Raw genomic sequence first — 15,260 nt, 5'->3', positions numbered from 1 at the left:
TATTCATAGTTATGCGATTTGTTTACCTTTCCGATACTTTGCACGCCTCTCGTCTTCTGTTGCTGTCACCTTCTGACCCCGTGCCCCGACTGGACATCCGTGAAACAAGAGCTTCACAGCTCATCGGCTTTATCCTGCGGTACAAATAAACCTTCTGATTAAGACGTTTTCGGTCAATTCACGAGTGTCTACAGGTGTGGTGAAACCGGAACACGGGGAGAAACCCCACGTCTTGCACGGGAGGGGAGGGTGAAACGCTCTATCCCCCTTCAAGGTGGAACAGATGGAGATTAGTCCACATTTTTTCGGTACCGCGTTCATGCTGGGCCAGGGTACCCACGACTCTTCGACTTCCACGGCGAAGGGAGTTTTGCAACAACATCCCTGCGTGATCTACCGACCCCTCGCTGTGCTGGGTCACAGGGCAGCCACGCGCATAGCCACCACCGCCCATGAGGTATTGCGTCATGTTTGTGATGTTGCATTTTTTTGTTTACATTCAAATATCGGCAAGTTATTTACTCAATTAATATAAGAACTTACTGTCCTTCATTATGGACAATATTCAATATTTGTCATGAATTCAAACTAATACATTTGTTGCACGTTAAAATGACTACGTGGACTCTTCTACTTGTGAACATTCGACTTACACACTTCCAGAGATACGAACAAACGTGTCCGCATGTCCAGTTGCCTGTTCGGACCGGGAGTCGTAAGATTAACCGCCATGCAATAGACGGATGTGGTGGCATCTACAACATCTGCAGAACGTGAAGACCCAGTGGCGTCTACATCTGCAGAACGTGAAGAACCAGTGGCATCTACATCTGCAGAACGTGAAGAACCAGTGGCATCTACATCTGCAGAACGTGAAGAACCAGTGGCATCTACATCTGCATAACATGAAGAACCAGTGGCATCTACATCTGCAGAACGTGAAGAACCAGTGGCATCTACATCTGCAGAACATGAAGAACCAGTGGCATCTACATCTGCAGAACATGAAGAACCAGTGGCATCTACATCTACAGAACGTGAAGAACCAGTGGCATCTACATCTGCAGAACATGAAGAACCAGTGGCATCTACATCTACAGAACGTGAAGAACCAGTGGCATCTACATCTGCAGAACGTGAAGAACCAGTGGCATCTACATCTGCAGAACATGAAGAACCAGTGGCATCTACATCTACAGAACGTGAAGAACCAGTGGCATCTACATCTGCAGAACATGAAGAACCAGTGGCATCTACATCTGCAGAACATGAAGAACCAGTGGCATCTACATCTGCAGAACATGAAGAACCAGTGGCATCTACATCTGCAGAACATGAAGAACCAGTGGCATCTACATCTGCAGAACATGAAGAACCAGTGGCATCTACATCTGCAGAACATGAAGAACCAGTGGCATCTACATCTGCAGAACATGAAGAACCAGTGGCATCTACATCTGCAGAACGTGAAGAACCAGTGGCATCTACATCTGCAGAACATGAAGAACCAGTGGCATCTACATCTGCAGAACGTGAAGAACCAGCGGCATCTACATCTGCAGAACATGAAGAACCAGCGGCATCTACATCTGCAGAACATGAAGAACCAGTGGCATCTACATCTGCAGAACGTGAAGAACCAGCGGCATCTACATCTGCAGAACGTGAAGAACCAGTGGCATCTACATCTGTAGAACGTGAAGAACCAGTGGCATCTACGTCTGCAGAACGTGAAGAACCAGCGGCATCTACATCTGTAGAACGTGAAGAACCAGCGGCATCTACATCTGCAGAACGTGAAGAACCAGCGGCATCTACATCTGCAGAACGTGAAGAACCAGCGGCATCTACATCTGCAGAACGTGAAGAACCAGCGGCATCTACATCTGCAGAACGTGAAGAACCAGCGGCATCTACATCTGCAGAACGTGAAGAACCAGCGGCATCTACATCTGTAGAACGTGAAGAACCAGCGGCATCTACATCTGCAGAACGTGAAGAACCAGCGGCATCTACATCTGCAGAACGTGAAGAACCAGCGGCATCTACATCTGCAGAACGTGAAGAACCAGCGGCATCTACATCTGCAGAACGTGAAGAACCAGCGGCATCTACATCTGCAGAACGTGAAGAACCAGCGGCATCTACATCTGTAGAACGTGAAGAACCAGTGGCATCTACGTCTGCAGGAGATTATACAACTTTTAAAGCCACTCCCCATGTTTAGTGTACAACGTTTTGGAATCGACGGGAGCAAATTTGGACTTACGAACAGATTTCTGGGGAACCTAACTTGTTCGTAATTAGAGGAGTCCTGTATATGTTTCATAATCAAGAATATGGCGTTTACAGGGTCACGCCATGGCATTTACATCGTAAAATTGTTGAGTGCTCACGACGATACGCCAGTGCAGCGAGGCGGGAACAAAAACACCCGCGGGCGTTTGTTTGCCCGAAATCTTTTTTCACTCACGCGGGGGACACCCAACTTCCGGTGGGCGGGCGTACTCGCCCCGCCCACCGGAAGTTGCCGCCAACATGGCCGCGCCCATTGGAGCGTGGTGGCGACTTTAAAGTTCTCCGCTATTTTTTGTTATTTTGTATTTACCAGTTTATCTACCTGGTGAAGCCCATTTAATTCATCACCAGGTATAGCCAACCGAGCTGTTAGCTCGTTTCTCTTCTTTCAGGGGTGACCTGGCCTCACGCGACAGCCCCTTCAAGTGGCTCACATCGTTATCGGCAACATCATCGCCACACGCGGGAATTTAGAACAGCAGCAGCAGCAGACGCACCACGTAGACGCACGCGCCTTGGTACTAAATGCGGAGGTGGGCGAAGCCGGGAGGAGGATCAACGCGACTACCACGGGGAGAGAGAGATATCGGAGACCCAATATCTCACTAGAACAGGCGTCGGCAGGGTCCGGGATCGAACCCGACTCGCGTAGCAGGCGGGCTGAGAACACAGCGGTGGCAACTGCCTCCAACACGCGCAGAGGGGCTGCTGGGTGCGGGTGGGCTGTGAGGCGTACCGTGCGTTAGAAGTGAGCACCTTGACACTGGGGTGGAAGAGGGGGTTGGTGTGTGATGGGGAGCGGTGGTGTAGCGGTTAGCGCGCTCCGCTATGAACCTGGCGACCCGGGTTCGATTCCCGCTCACGGACAACACCAGTGGCGATTATCTGAACCGATCCTGGGTCTCCCCTAGGTCGACTCGGCCTCAAATGAGTACCTGGTGCGATGATGTAGACATCGCCACTAGGGAGACAAAGGCGGCCCGGCGTGGTGCTGGCCACCCCCTCGTGTGCCGTGTCGGCCTTTATAGGTGCTCGCGAACAGCACTTGCCCCTACAGTATGTTAAGGCTATACCGGGGTGGGGGGGATCTTTGTCTTTGTGTTGTGAAGGCGGGAGCGGGAGGCTGCAAACAAGCGGCGAGCGATGAATTCACCGCTGGTCGCTTTGACGCAACCCGCGAGAATCATCACGAGGCGACCGCTCGCCCCGCCGCGCCGCCCGCGGTCGTGGGCGGCGGCGGCCGAGAAATCCGCCTCCTCCTTCTGGGCGCTGTGCCGCGAGCGGCACTTCGTGTACGCGAACATCGGCGCCGGCGGGCAGACTCCGGCTCACGGTGCGACGACGCTGCCCCGGGGAGCGGAGGTGGCGGCCGACGATGAGGAGGGGTTGAGTTTCGGGCCCATGGGGGTGGAGCTGCGGAGGAACGTGCGCGCCGCGTGGTGGGCCGATGTGGTGACGGCCCGGCAGGACGTGGTCGGGGTGGAGACGCCGGCCCTGAGCCCGGCCACTCGCGAGCTGAGACGCTCTCTCGTCGACGGTGAGCGCCGCGCGCTGCGTTGCGTTTTCGCCCGTCGGGGGGTTTCGCACGTTCAGAGATAGTTCGCCGCGTGTGCCGCACCGATACAAATCCTCGCCGTCGTCCGTCGTGATCATCGGTTGGGTCAGTCAGTTTTAAGAGGAGGCCGCGGTGGCTAGGAGATGTTAACTACCTCGCCTGGTCTACAGGATGTCGTGGGCTTGATCCCGACCCTGACACCTGCTGTACATTTGGAGTCTGTCATGTCTCTCTCCCCGTGGTCGCGTGGATTTTTCTCCGAGTCCTCCGGTTTTTCCCCTCCACATTTCGAGACATTCGCTGAGAATGTTTGAGCTGCAATCCATTTCCAAATCATTTGCGGCCAGGTCGCTATATAGCTCAGTGGGGCTCACAGTGAGCCACCAATGCAGATAACCTGGGTTCAAGTCCTTGTGTCTGGGTGGCGTCGCGAGTCTTGAGGGTTCATGATGGACATGTCCGAGTCGCCGTGTGTTTATCTGTCTCTGTTCTACCCTCCTCCTCTCCTGTGTGCCTCAAGGCATGCTGGGATGCTACCCACAAGCCCTTGCACTTTCCAACCGCAAACTTCCCTTTGGCCTTGCACAGGTGGGCGTCTGCAGGCCGCGGGGAGAGAGGTGAGTGAGTGGGAGCGGAGACAGACTAGCAGTGGACTGAACATGGCTGATGATGACTTGGGGCGGTGACATGGCCGAGTGGTAACGCGTTGGCCGCTCGTTGCCATGCTGTGTGTGTGTGCGAGTGTGTATGTTGCTTTGTTGAGGTAGTGTGGAGGTTAGAGCTCTGCGCTGAGAACCCGGCCACCCGAGTTGGATTCCCGCTCACAGCCAACACCAGTGGCGAATATCTGAACCGGTCCTGGGCCTCCCCTAGGTTGACTCGGCCTAAAATGGGTAGTTGGTGTGGTGTATAAGCATCACCACTAGGGAGACAAAGGTGGCCGGGTGTGGTGCTGGCCACCCAACCCCTCGTGTGCCGTGCCAGCCTTCAAAGTTGCTTGCTAACATAACTTGCCCCAACAGTCTGTTAAGTCTATACAGGAATCTTTGTCTTTGTATGCGTGTTTGTTTCCGCTCACAACCAATAACAGTGGTGAATATTTGAAGCGGTCCTGGGCCTCGCCTAGGTTGGCTCAGCCTTAAATGAGTACCTGGTGCGGTGTGTAAACATTACCACTGGGGGGACAAAGGCGGCCGGGCGTGGTGCTGGCCACCCACCCCTTCGTGTGCCACAGTGCCGGCCTTCTTCATAGCTGCTCGTTTATAGCACTTGCCCCAAACATTCTGTTCAGGCTATATGGGGGATCTTTGTCTTTGTGTGTGTTGAGACAGGGAGCACACGGAGATGAGCCTGCTGTGGTTCTGCTCTGCTCGCACAGCGTCTCAGTGGAGCGAGTTCTGGCTCCGACAGAGACTCAGCTGGTGGAGATCGGTGGGGCCATAGGCACACAGACACCCGCAAACAAATACAAAGATCCCCCGTGTAGCCTTGACAGACCATTGGGGCAAGTGCTGTTTGCGAGTAGCACCTAAGAAGTCTCGCACGGAACGCGAGGGGGCGTGGGGCCAGCACCACGCCCGACCGCCTTTGTCTCCCTACTTGCGACGTTTTTATACACCACACCATGTACTCATTTGAGACTGAGTCGACCTCGGGGATGATCGGGAATCGATCTAGGTTTGCTGGGTTTGTAGCGCAGCTTGCTAACCACTACACGTGCGCACAGATACACGCCGATATACAGATACACCCTCTTAGATACTCACACATACACTCAGATGCATAGATACAGGATCGCAGCGGGTCTGGGTCAGAGTCTCTGACACCACCATTGAGGTTCACACAGCACAGCTATCATCATCCCCCGCGGCTTCACCTGCTAACTCAGTCTCCGACACGGCCATTATGAACCCATCATCATCCCACGGTGGCTAGGGGATGTTAACTACCTCGCCTGGTACACAGGAGGTTGTGGATTCCATCACAACCCAGACGCCTGCTGCATATTTGTAGTTTGCGTCTCTCTCTCCCCGTGGTGAGATGTTAACTACCTCGCCTGGTATACAGGAGGTCGTGGGTTCGATCGCGACCCAGATGCCTGCTGTATATTTGGAGTTTGCGTGTCTCTCTCATCATCATCATCACAGTGGCTAGGAGATGTTAACTACCTCGCCTGGTATACAGGAGGTCGTGGGTTCGATCGCGACCCAGACGCCTGCTGCTAAATATTTTGAGTTTGCGTGTCTCTCTCTCTCCCCGCGGTCGCGTGGATTTTTTCCTCCGTGTCCTCCGGTTTTCCCCTCCACGTTCAGAATCGACGTCACCGCGCGTTTACGGAGTACTTTGCCGCGATAAATTTTCCGCGTGACAATCATCAGCCGCTTGGTCGAGCTCCCTCTTGTGAGGGCCAGGTCGGCTTCTAAGAAGGAGCTACGCGGCTCAGTGGGGGCCCCATAGATGGTAAAATAAAACTAACAAAACACTAAATTGGTTGTAACGGTCTAGTTGAAAGTTTTATCTCCCCCCCCCCTCCGTGTTTTTTGCGGACGTCGTCACAGCTGGCCGTGCAGCCGTCTCACTTCACATCGACGGAGGGCGGAGTCGGGGAGGGGGGGGCCACGCGGGGGGGGCACGTGGTGCGCTACCGCGTGCCCTGGGAGCAGCGCGCCGTCGAGGACGTGCGCAGCCTGGGGCCCGTGAGCGGCGCAACGGTGAAGAGACGACGGTCACACGGTGTTGTGTGTGTGCGTGCGTGTACGTACGTGCGTGTGTATGCGTGTGTATGTAGGTGTGTGTTTGTGTGGGGAGCGGTAGTGTAGCAGTTCGCACGCTTACGGCTGTAAGAATGGCACAAATACCAAACTTACCAAATCATCATAATTATTGTTACGATGAGCCAGGATCTCTCCGCTGCTGGACACGCGCCTGTGTGCGTGTGTGTGCGTGTGTGTGTGTGCGTGTGTGTGTGTGTGTGCGTGCGTGGTCCAGGCACCGCGGTCGTCGCCTCCGTACGCCGTGCTCGTGTCCAGCAGCCTCGACTCGGCCGCCCTCTCCCTCCTGTGGGATGCCTGCTCGCCAGGGGTCAGGGGTCACGCAGGGGGCCGGCAGGTACGCATACCCACAATGCACCCTCTTCTGTAGGTCAAGCGTAGGGGGCAGCACTGGGTTATTCCCAGGATGCACCTCTTGGTCTTCCCTGAAGAGGGGGCGACACTTGGATGCCTAGAGATTGTGGTGGTCAGAGGGGCAGCACTTGACATTGTCCCACAATGCACCTGTGTGTGCAGGTGATGAGGCTGCACCCCCGCGTCGCGCCCGTCAAGGTGGCGGTCGACCTGGGACGAGGCCCCACGGCGGAGCTCCGCGAGGTGGAGCCTGCACACACGCGTGCGTCTGTGTGAACGTGTGTGAACGTGTGTGTGAGCACGTGTGTGTGTGAACGTGTGTGAACACGTGTGTGTGAGCACGTGTGTGTGTGAACGCGTGTGTGTGAACGCGTGTGTGTGAACGTGTGTGTGTGTGTGTGTGAACGCGTGTGTGTGAACGTGTGTGTGTGAACGTGTGTGTGTGAACACGTGTGTGTGTGTGTGTGTGTGAACGTGTGTGTGTGTGAACATGTGTGTGAACACGTGTGTGAACATGTGTGTGAACACGTGTGTGAACACGTGTGTGTGAGCACTTGTGTGTGTGAACGTGTGTGAACACGTGTGTGTGAGCACGTGTGTGTGTGAACGCGTGTGTGTGAACGTGTGTGTGTGTGTGTGAACGCGTGTGTGTGAATGTGTGTGTGTGAACGTGTGTGTGTGAACACGTGTGTGTGTGTGTGTGTGAACGTGTGTGTGTGAGCACGTGTGTGTGAACATGTGTGTGAACACGTGTGTGTGAGCACGTGTGTGTGTGAATGCGTGTGTGTGAACGCGTGTGTGTGAACGCGTGTGTGAACGTGTGTGTGTACGTGTGTGTGAGCGTGTGTGTGAACACGTGTGTGTGTGAACGCGTGTGTGTGAACACGTGTGTGTGAGCGTGTCTGTGTGTGCGAGCGTGTCTGTGTGTGCGAGCGTGTCTGAGCGTATGTGTCAGCATGTGTTTGTGAGGAGCTTACACACATAGCCTGGCACAAGCACCGTGGTGACGTCACCACCACTTGCTGGTGAATGGCGGTTGTTATTGTTGTGTGGGGAGCGGCGGTGTCGCACTTCGCGCGCTGCGCTACGATCCCAGCGACCCGAGTTCAATTCCTGCTCACGGGCAACACCAGTAACGATTCTATGAACAGGTCTTGGACCTCCCTTAGGTCGACTCAGCCTCAATTTAGTACTTGGTACGGTGTGTAAACATCACCACTGAGAAGACAAAAGCGGCCGGGCGTGGTGCTGGCCACCCACCCCCTCGTGCGCCGTGCCGGCCTTCATAAGTGCTATAATACAGGATTTGTGGGTTGGATTGCGAAAATATGAACATGGCGTTAAACACGCCACCACCCGACACAGCCAATTAGTAAGGTTTGTCACGTAAACAGAACATGCCAATTCGTTTCTAGTCAGCACACCGGTTGTGTGTTGGTCGCGAAAGCCGACGTGTTCAACTGACTTCTACTCCCGCGTAGAGCGAGCATACCCTGCATAGCTTATGATGTTGCTTTTCCTGCTGCTGCTGATAATGTTTATGATGATGCAAATGATGATGATTGCACTGCTGATGATGGTGATACTGCTGCTGCTACTACAGCGAACACTTGTGTTGATGTGATGATGATGTTGCTGATGCTGGTGTTGATATGTCGATGATGATGGTGGTGTTGATGTTGTTGATGATGATGTTGGTGTGCGAATGTTGCTGATGGTGATGCCGGTGTTGTTGTTGTTGCTGATGATGATAATGATGCTGGTGTTGATGTTGTTGCCGATGGTGATGCCGATGTTGATGATGTTGGTGTTGTTGCTGATGATGCTGGTGTTGATATTGATGCTGGTGTTGATGTTGTTGATGTTGTTGCTGATGCTGGTGTTGATATGTCGATGTTGATGATGATGGTGGTGTTGATGTTGTTGATGATGATGTTGGTGTGCGAATGTTGCTGATGGTGATGCCGGTGTTGTTGTTGTTGCTGATGATGATAATGATGCTGGTGTTGATGTTGTTGCCGATGGTGATGCCGATGTTGATGATGTTGGTGTTGTTGCTGATGATGCTGGTGTTGATATTGATGCTGGTGTTGATGTTGTTGATGTTGCTGATGCTGGTGTTGATATGTCGATGATGATGATGGTGGTGTTGATGTTGTTGATGATGATGTTGGTGTGCGAATGTTGCTGATGGTGATGCCGGTGTTGTTGTTGCTGATGATGATAATGATGCTGGTGTTGATGTTGTTGCCGATGGTGATGCCGATGTTGATGATGTTGGTGTTGTTGCTGATGATGCTGGTGTTGATATTGATGCTGGTGTTGATGTTGTTGCTGATGATGTTGTTGGTGTTGTTGCTGATGATGATGATTTTGATGCTGGTGTTAATGTTGATATTGGTGTTGTTGCTGATGATGATGCTGGTGTTGATGTTGTTGATGTGGAGCTGTGCGAGGGACTGTGTGCTGAGCTGGTCGCCGCTGGGGCCGTAGTTTGGCCCGGATACAGAGACACCCAGCAGAGCAGCCTGGAGCAGCTCTATAGCCGGTGAAGCACTCACTCACATGGTACACATGCACAGTACACACACGCAGTACACACGCACGCAGTACACACGCACGCAGTACACACACACAGTACACACAGTACACACAGTACACACGCGCACAGTAGACACGCGCACAATACACACGCGCACAGTACACACGCACACAGTACACACGCACACAGTACACACAGTACACACGCACACAGTACACACACAGTACACACGCACACAGTACACACGCACACAGTACACACACACACAGTACACACAGTACACACGCACACAGTACACACAGTACACACACAGTACACACACACACAGTACACACACACACACAGTACACACACACACAGTATACACACACACACAGTATACACACACACTACACACACATACAGTACACACACAGTACACTTACACACAATGCACACACAGTACAGATACACACAGTACACACGCACAGTACACACACAGTACACACACCATAGTTAGAGACACCCAGCAGAGCAGCCTGGAGCAGTTCTATAACCAGTGGACCCCTCACACGTACACAGTACACACATAGTATGCACACAGTACACACATAGTATGCACACAGTACACACGCACATGCAGTACATACACACCGTGCACACACAGTACACACACAGTACACACAGTACACACGCACAAAGTACACACACAGTACACACACACAGTACACACACACAGTACACATACACAGTACACACACACACACAGTACACACACACACAGTATACACACACACACAGTACACACACACACAGTACACACACACACAGTACACACACACACACAGTACACACACACACAGTATACACACACAGTACACACACACACAGTACACACACAGTACACACACAGTACACTTGCACACAATGCACACCAGAGGTGGGACAAAGTCATTGTTATGCAAGTCCAAGTCGAGTCGCAAGTCATCAAATTCATGACTCGAGTCTGACTCGAGTCCAAGTCACATGACTCGAGTCCACACCTCTGATGCACACACACAGTACACATGCACAGTACACACACAGTACACACACACAGTAGTTAGAGACACCCAGCAGAGCAGCTTAGAGCAGTTCTATAACCAGTGGAGCCCTCACACGTACACAGTACACACATAGTATGCACACAGTACACACTCACACGCAGTACATACACACCGTGCACACTACACACAGTACACACACAGTATGCACGCACACAGTACACACACAGTACACACGCACACACAGTACATACACGCAGTACATACACGCAGTACACACACACACCATGCATATTACACACACACAGTACGCACACAGTATGCACACAGTACACACAGTACACACGCACATGCAGTACATACACACTGTGCACATTACACACACACACAGTATGCACACAGTACACACACACACGCAGTACATACACGCTGTACACACACCGTGCACATTACACACACACACAGTACACACACAATACTGTTACCACTGTAGGGGTGTTAGAGAGAGAGCCGTTATGCATGGCAGCTTATGGGAAACAAACACAGTGGGCGGGGCTACGTGAGTGCACGGGGGGGGGGGTGCTCTCAACGACGTCCGCACCAGGCAGCCCGGGGCCCCACCCCTCAGCGGGGGTGGAGTATAAAGGGGGATGTGTCAGAGGGCTCGGGGCAGAATGTTAAAGCTAAACCAGTGAAGACCGAAGACTGCCTAGCTAGAGCCCTGGACTCCCCTGGGACGCCGCCCTTGTCAGGGCCGCGCAGGACCGAGCCAGCGGCGTGGTCCTGAGAACCAGAGCTAGTGCTCTGGGACTCCGGGTACCGTAGCCCGACTTACCAGTGTCGGGCCAGACAGCCTCCCCTAGCCCGTTAGTGGAGGACTAGGAGGTAGGTCAGAGATAGCTAGCAGTGTATTCCCAGCTAGCCGGGTGAGGGGGCCGATACCCCCTCTAGTATTGTATGTCCACAGTTGTGACTACTTGTACGGAATAAATGCGTGTGCCTCACCAACGGTGTCCAAGAGTCATCAACGGTACTTCACCACTGCACTGCCACCCTGACGCTCGTTGCTACTGTCGTGGATAATGACGGCAGTCCTCCTCCCCCTACTGCCACTGCTGCTTCTACTGCTACTGCTGCTACGGCTGCTACGGCTGCTCCTACTGATGCTGCTATTACTGCTGCTGCTTCGTTTGCTGCTACTGCTCCTCCTGCTACTGCTGCTGCTGTTTCTTCTACTACTACTACTGCTGCTGCTACTGCTTCTGCTTCTCTGCCAACGTTATTACTGTTGCTGCTGCTCCTGCCACTGCTGCCGATACTACTGCTGCTCTTTTTTTGCTGCTACTGCTGCTCCTTTTTGCTGCTACTGCTGCTACTACTTTGGCTCCTGCTGCTGCAGCTACGACGAGATGGGGGTGCCACTGGTGGTGGTGGTGAGCGAGTCGACGCTCGAGTCGGGATCCATCCAGCTGCGGCACAGAGACACGAGCGTGCGCGAGACGGCGCACGTCAACACCATCACCCAACTCGTCACCTCCCTCCTGCTGCTCCGTCATCCTCATCATCGGCGTCACGGCGGCATGGGCGCCCCCCCTCTCAGCCACGCGGCGAGCACGGAGGGCACACCACACGCCAAGGTGGGGAACCACGCAGGGTGGTGGAGGTGGTGGTGGAGGTGGTGGTGGTGGAGGTGGTGGTGGTGGAGGTGGTGGTTTTGTTGGTGGAGGTGGTGGTGGAGGTGGTTGTCGTAGGTGGTGGTGTTGGAGGTGGTGGTGGAGGTGGTGGTGGAGGTGGTGGTGGTGGTGTTTGTGGAGGTGGTGAAGGTGTTGGTTTTGTTGGTGGAGGTGGTGGTGGAGGTTGTTGTGGTGGTGGTGGAGGTGGTGGTGGAGGTGGTGGAGGTGGTGGTGGTGGAGGTGGTGGTGGTGGAGGTGGTGGTGGTGGTAGTGGTAGTGGAGGTGGTGGAAGTTGTGGTGGAGCTGTAGTTCAACAGTTAGCGCGCTATTAACCCATGTGCCATGCCGGCCTTCATAGGTGCTCGCTAACAGCACTTGCCATCAACAGTCTGTTTAGTCTATACAGGGGATCTTTGGTGGAGGTGGTGCAGGTGTTAGTGGTGATGGAGGTGGTGTTTGTGTTGTTGATGCTGATGGTGTTGATGGTGAGTGTGGTGATGACAGTGTGGATGGTCGTGGTAATGATGATGGTGATGATGGCGGTGGTTGATGTTGGTGATGACAGTGATGGTGTTGTTGGTAATATTGCTGCTGATGCTGTGAATTATGATGACGACGGTAATGAAGATATAAATTCTGGTGATGCTGCCACTTACTGCCCCTCATGTATAACATTTAAAACCTCTTCTTTATACAGGACCTGTGACCTCCCAAGAGACAGTGTCAAGGTCCAAGGGGTCATCATGGTGTCGCCGCCCACCGCCATCACTCCCTTCCTCTGCCGACATTTTTTAATGATCGACACCCAACCTCAAGAATCGCTCTTACAGTCTCGTCATCATTATCCCCATCATCACCGACATCATCACCGACATCATCACCGACATCATCACCGACATCATCACCGACATCATCACCGACATCATCACCGACATCATCACCGACATCACCATCGTCATCATCCTCACCATCGTCATCTCCATCATCACCCACATCATCACCATTGTCATCATCCTCACCATCATTATCCCCATCATCACCCACATCATCACCATTGTCATCCTCACCATCATTATCCCCATCATCACCGACATCATCACTGGGTCTGGGGATCAAGGTCTTAAGGCCTCAGCTCTCGAATGTTGGGTACTTCTCAGGGTCTTGAAACTTAGCCGAGGTAAAAAAAATATAGGGTGGTAACTTTCGTGATTCATGTGAAGAAGCAGTGACATCTACATCTGCAGAACGTGAAGAACCAGTGGCATCTACATCTACAGAACACGAAGAAGCAGTGACATCTACATCTGCAGAACATGAAGAACCAGTGGCATCTACATCTTCAGGAGATTACGCAACTTTTGTATACACGCCATACAACGTGTTTGGAATCGACAGGAGTAAAGTTGGACTTACGAACAAATCGACTTACCAACACACATCTGGAACCTAACTCGTTCATAAGTGTATATATATGAGTCTTAAGAATAATTAAAAACTTTTTGTTTCTACATAAAATCTCGTCAATGGTCCTCGTACTTAATCTGGGACAACTGTTACGGTACCCAACCAGGCTGCCGCTATTATTATTCAACTGGCAGGAACTCACGGAACTTATCAGTACACTCGTACAATTTCGCATGCACACACTTTCACACGCACAAAGATCCTGTGTATAGCCTTAACATACTATTGGGGCAAGTGCTGTTAGCGAGCAGCACACCTGTAGGCCGGAACGACACACAAGAGGGTGGGTGGCCTGCACCAAGCCCGGACAGCCTCTTGTCTCCCCAACGGCGATGTTTACGCAGCGCACCAGGTTCTCATTTTAGGCCGATTCGCGCTCGGGGAGGCCCAAGGGCATTTCAGATCATCGTCACTGGGGTTTGTCGTGATGGGGGAATCGAACTCGGGTCGCCGGGTTCGTAGCGCTAACCGCTGCACTACCGCTCCTGACTTGCACAAAACACAAACACACGCGTGCGCTTGCGTACACACTCAACACAAACACACTGGACACACTCCCAGCGGTGATGTGAGGACTCCTTTCAGCTGCTGGAGGATCTCTCCCCCCAAACCAAATAGTTGGGCGGTGCGTGTCGCCGGTGCGAGTCGGCGTATGCGAGTTTGCATTGAAACAGTTTTGATTTTTTTTGGCACGGAATTTGTTATCTCCGTGTTGTCGTAAGTGGGGCTTTCGCCTACGGGGAGCGTCGACTGTCGGACCAATGAAACGGGCCTCGGGAACAGAACCGGGGACCGGCCACAAAGTGTTGCGACGGCGAGTGGCAAATAACGGAGCCTTCTGCTGCGCGGGATTATTAATTGTTGCACGGGGAGGGCATCTCGCCTTTATTGTACAGCACGTGCATACTTACAACTTGCACAGTAGTGAACGGTTTTGCTCCAGCCTACATCGTGAACATGCTGCAGCCATCTGTCCCCTCAAGGCCCCTAAGATCCTGGTGATGCAGAGCTCTGTATTCCCAGGTCGAGGTTTCGGTTTATCAGTGACCGAGCTTCTTCCCCGTGTAGCCCACAGACTGTGGAACGATCTTCGACGAGATCTCAGGGATCTCTTTGAGGCTGAACATTTACAAAATGCGCCTTAAAACCTATTTATACGCTTCCGCTTCGGGGCCGTCCATAAATGACGTCACGTAATTTTGGACCCCCCCCCCCTTCGTCACACGGCGTCACAAAAAGTCAGACCCCCCCCTCAAATATGACGTCACAAAGCTCTGCCCCCCCCAAAATAAAACATGCTTCAAATCGCTTTAAACTATTGTAGTGTGTATTGTGGCACTGCACTCTGATGTTGTAGGAGAAAACATGTATTAAAAAGTCTATTTAATTAAGTAGAACGTGTTTATATTTAAAGTTGCGATTTTTGATGTGACGTCACATTTCTCACCCCCCCCCTTCGTCACAAATGACGGCCCCTAATCCAATTTTTAGTTCATTTAGTATATAGATTTTAAAAATGTATTTATATTTTCATGCTGAGCGTCTGCTGTTGCTGTGACCAACACAACGCTTTTGAGATCC

General features: G+C 52.6%; 1 protein-coding gene across 2 annotated transcripts; it reads left to right on the top strand.

Moving 5' to 3' along the window:
* The first annotated feature begins 2,478 nt into the window (after nt 1-2,478).
* POLG2 (DNA polymerase gamma 2, accessory subunit) lies at nt 2,479-13,730 on the top strand. 2 transcript variants are annotated; one of them, XM_078618529.1, is made up of 10 exons: nt 2,485-2,649; nt 3,408-3,835; nt 4,374-4,470; nt 5,185-5,284; nt 6,412-6,564; nt 6,842-6,961; nt 7,141-7,221; nt 9,426-9,526; nt 11,942-12,179; nt 12,913-13,730. In XM_078618529.1, the coding sequence occupies exons 2-10, from the start codon at nt 3,442-3,444 to the stop codon at nt 12,919-12,921; spliced, it is 1,293 nt and encodes a 430-aa protein (XP_078474655.1). In that variant the 5' UTR covers nt 2,485-2,649; nt 3,408-3,441; the 3' UTR covers nt 12,922-13,730. The 2 variants fall into 2 exon arrangements, with proteins under 2 accessions (XP_078474656.1, XP_078474655.1); XM_078618530.1 differs by lacking the exon at nt 12,913-13,730 and having other exon boundaries at nt 2,479-2,649; nt 9,426-9,546; nt 11,942-12,029.
* The last annotated feature ends 1,530 nt before the right edge of the window (nt 13,731-15,260 follow it).

The sequence above is a fragment of the Lampetra planeri genome, chromosome 58 (assembly GCF_965212315.1).
Source record: "Lampetra planeri chromosome 58, kcLamPlan1.2.h2, whole genome shotgun sequence".
Lineage (NCBI taxonomy): Eukaryota > Metazoa > Chordata > Hyperoartia > Petromyzontiformes > Petromyzontidae > Lampetra > Lampetra planeri.
Note: the sequence above shows the minus strand (reverse complement) of the source record. Positions and strands in the feature narration are given on the sequence as shown.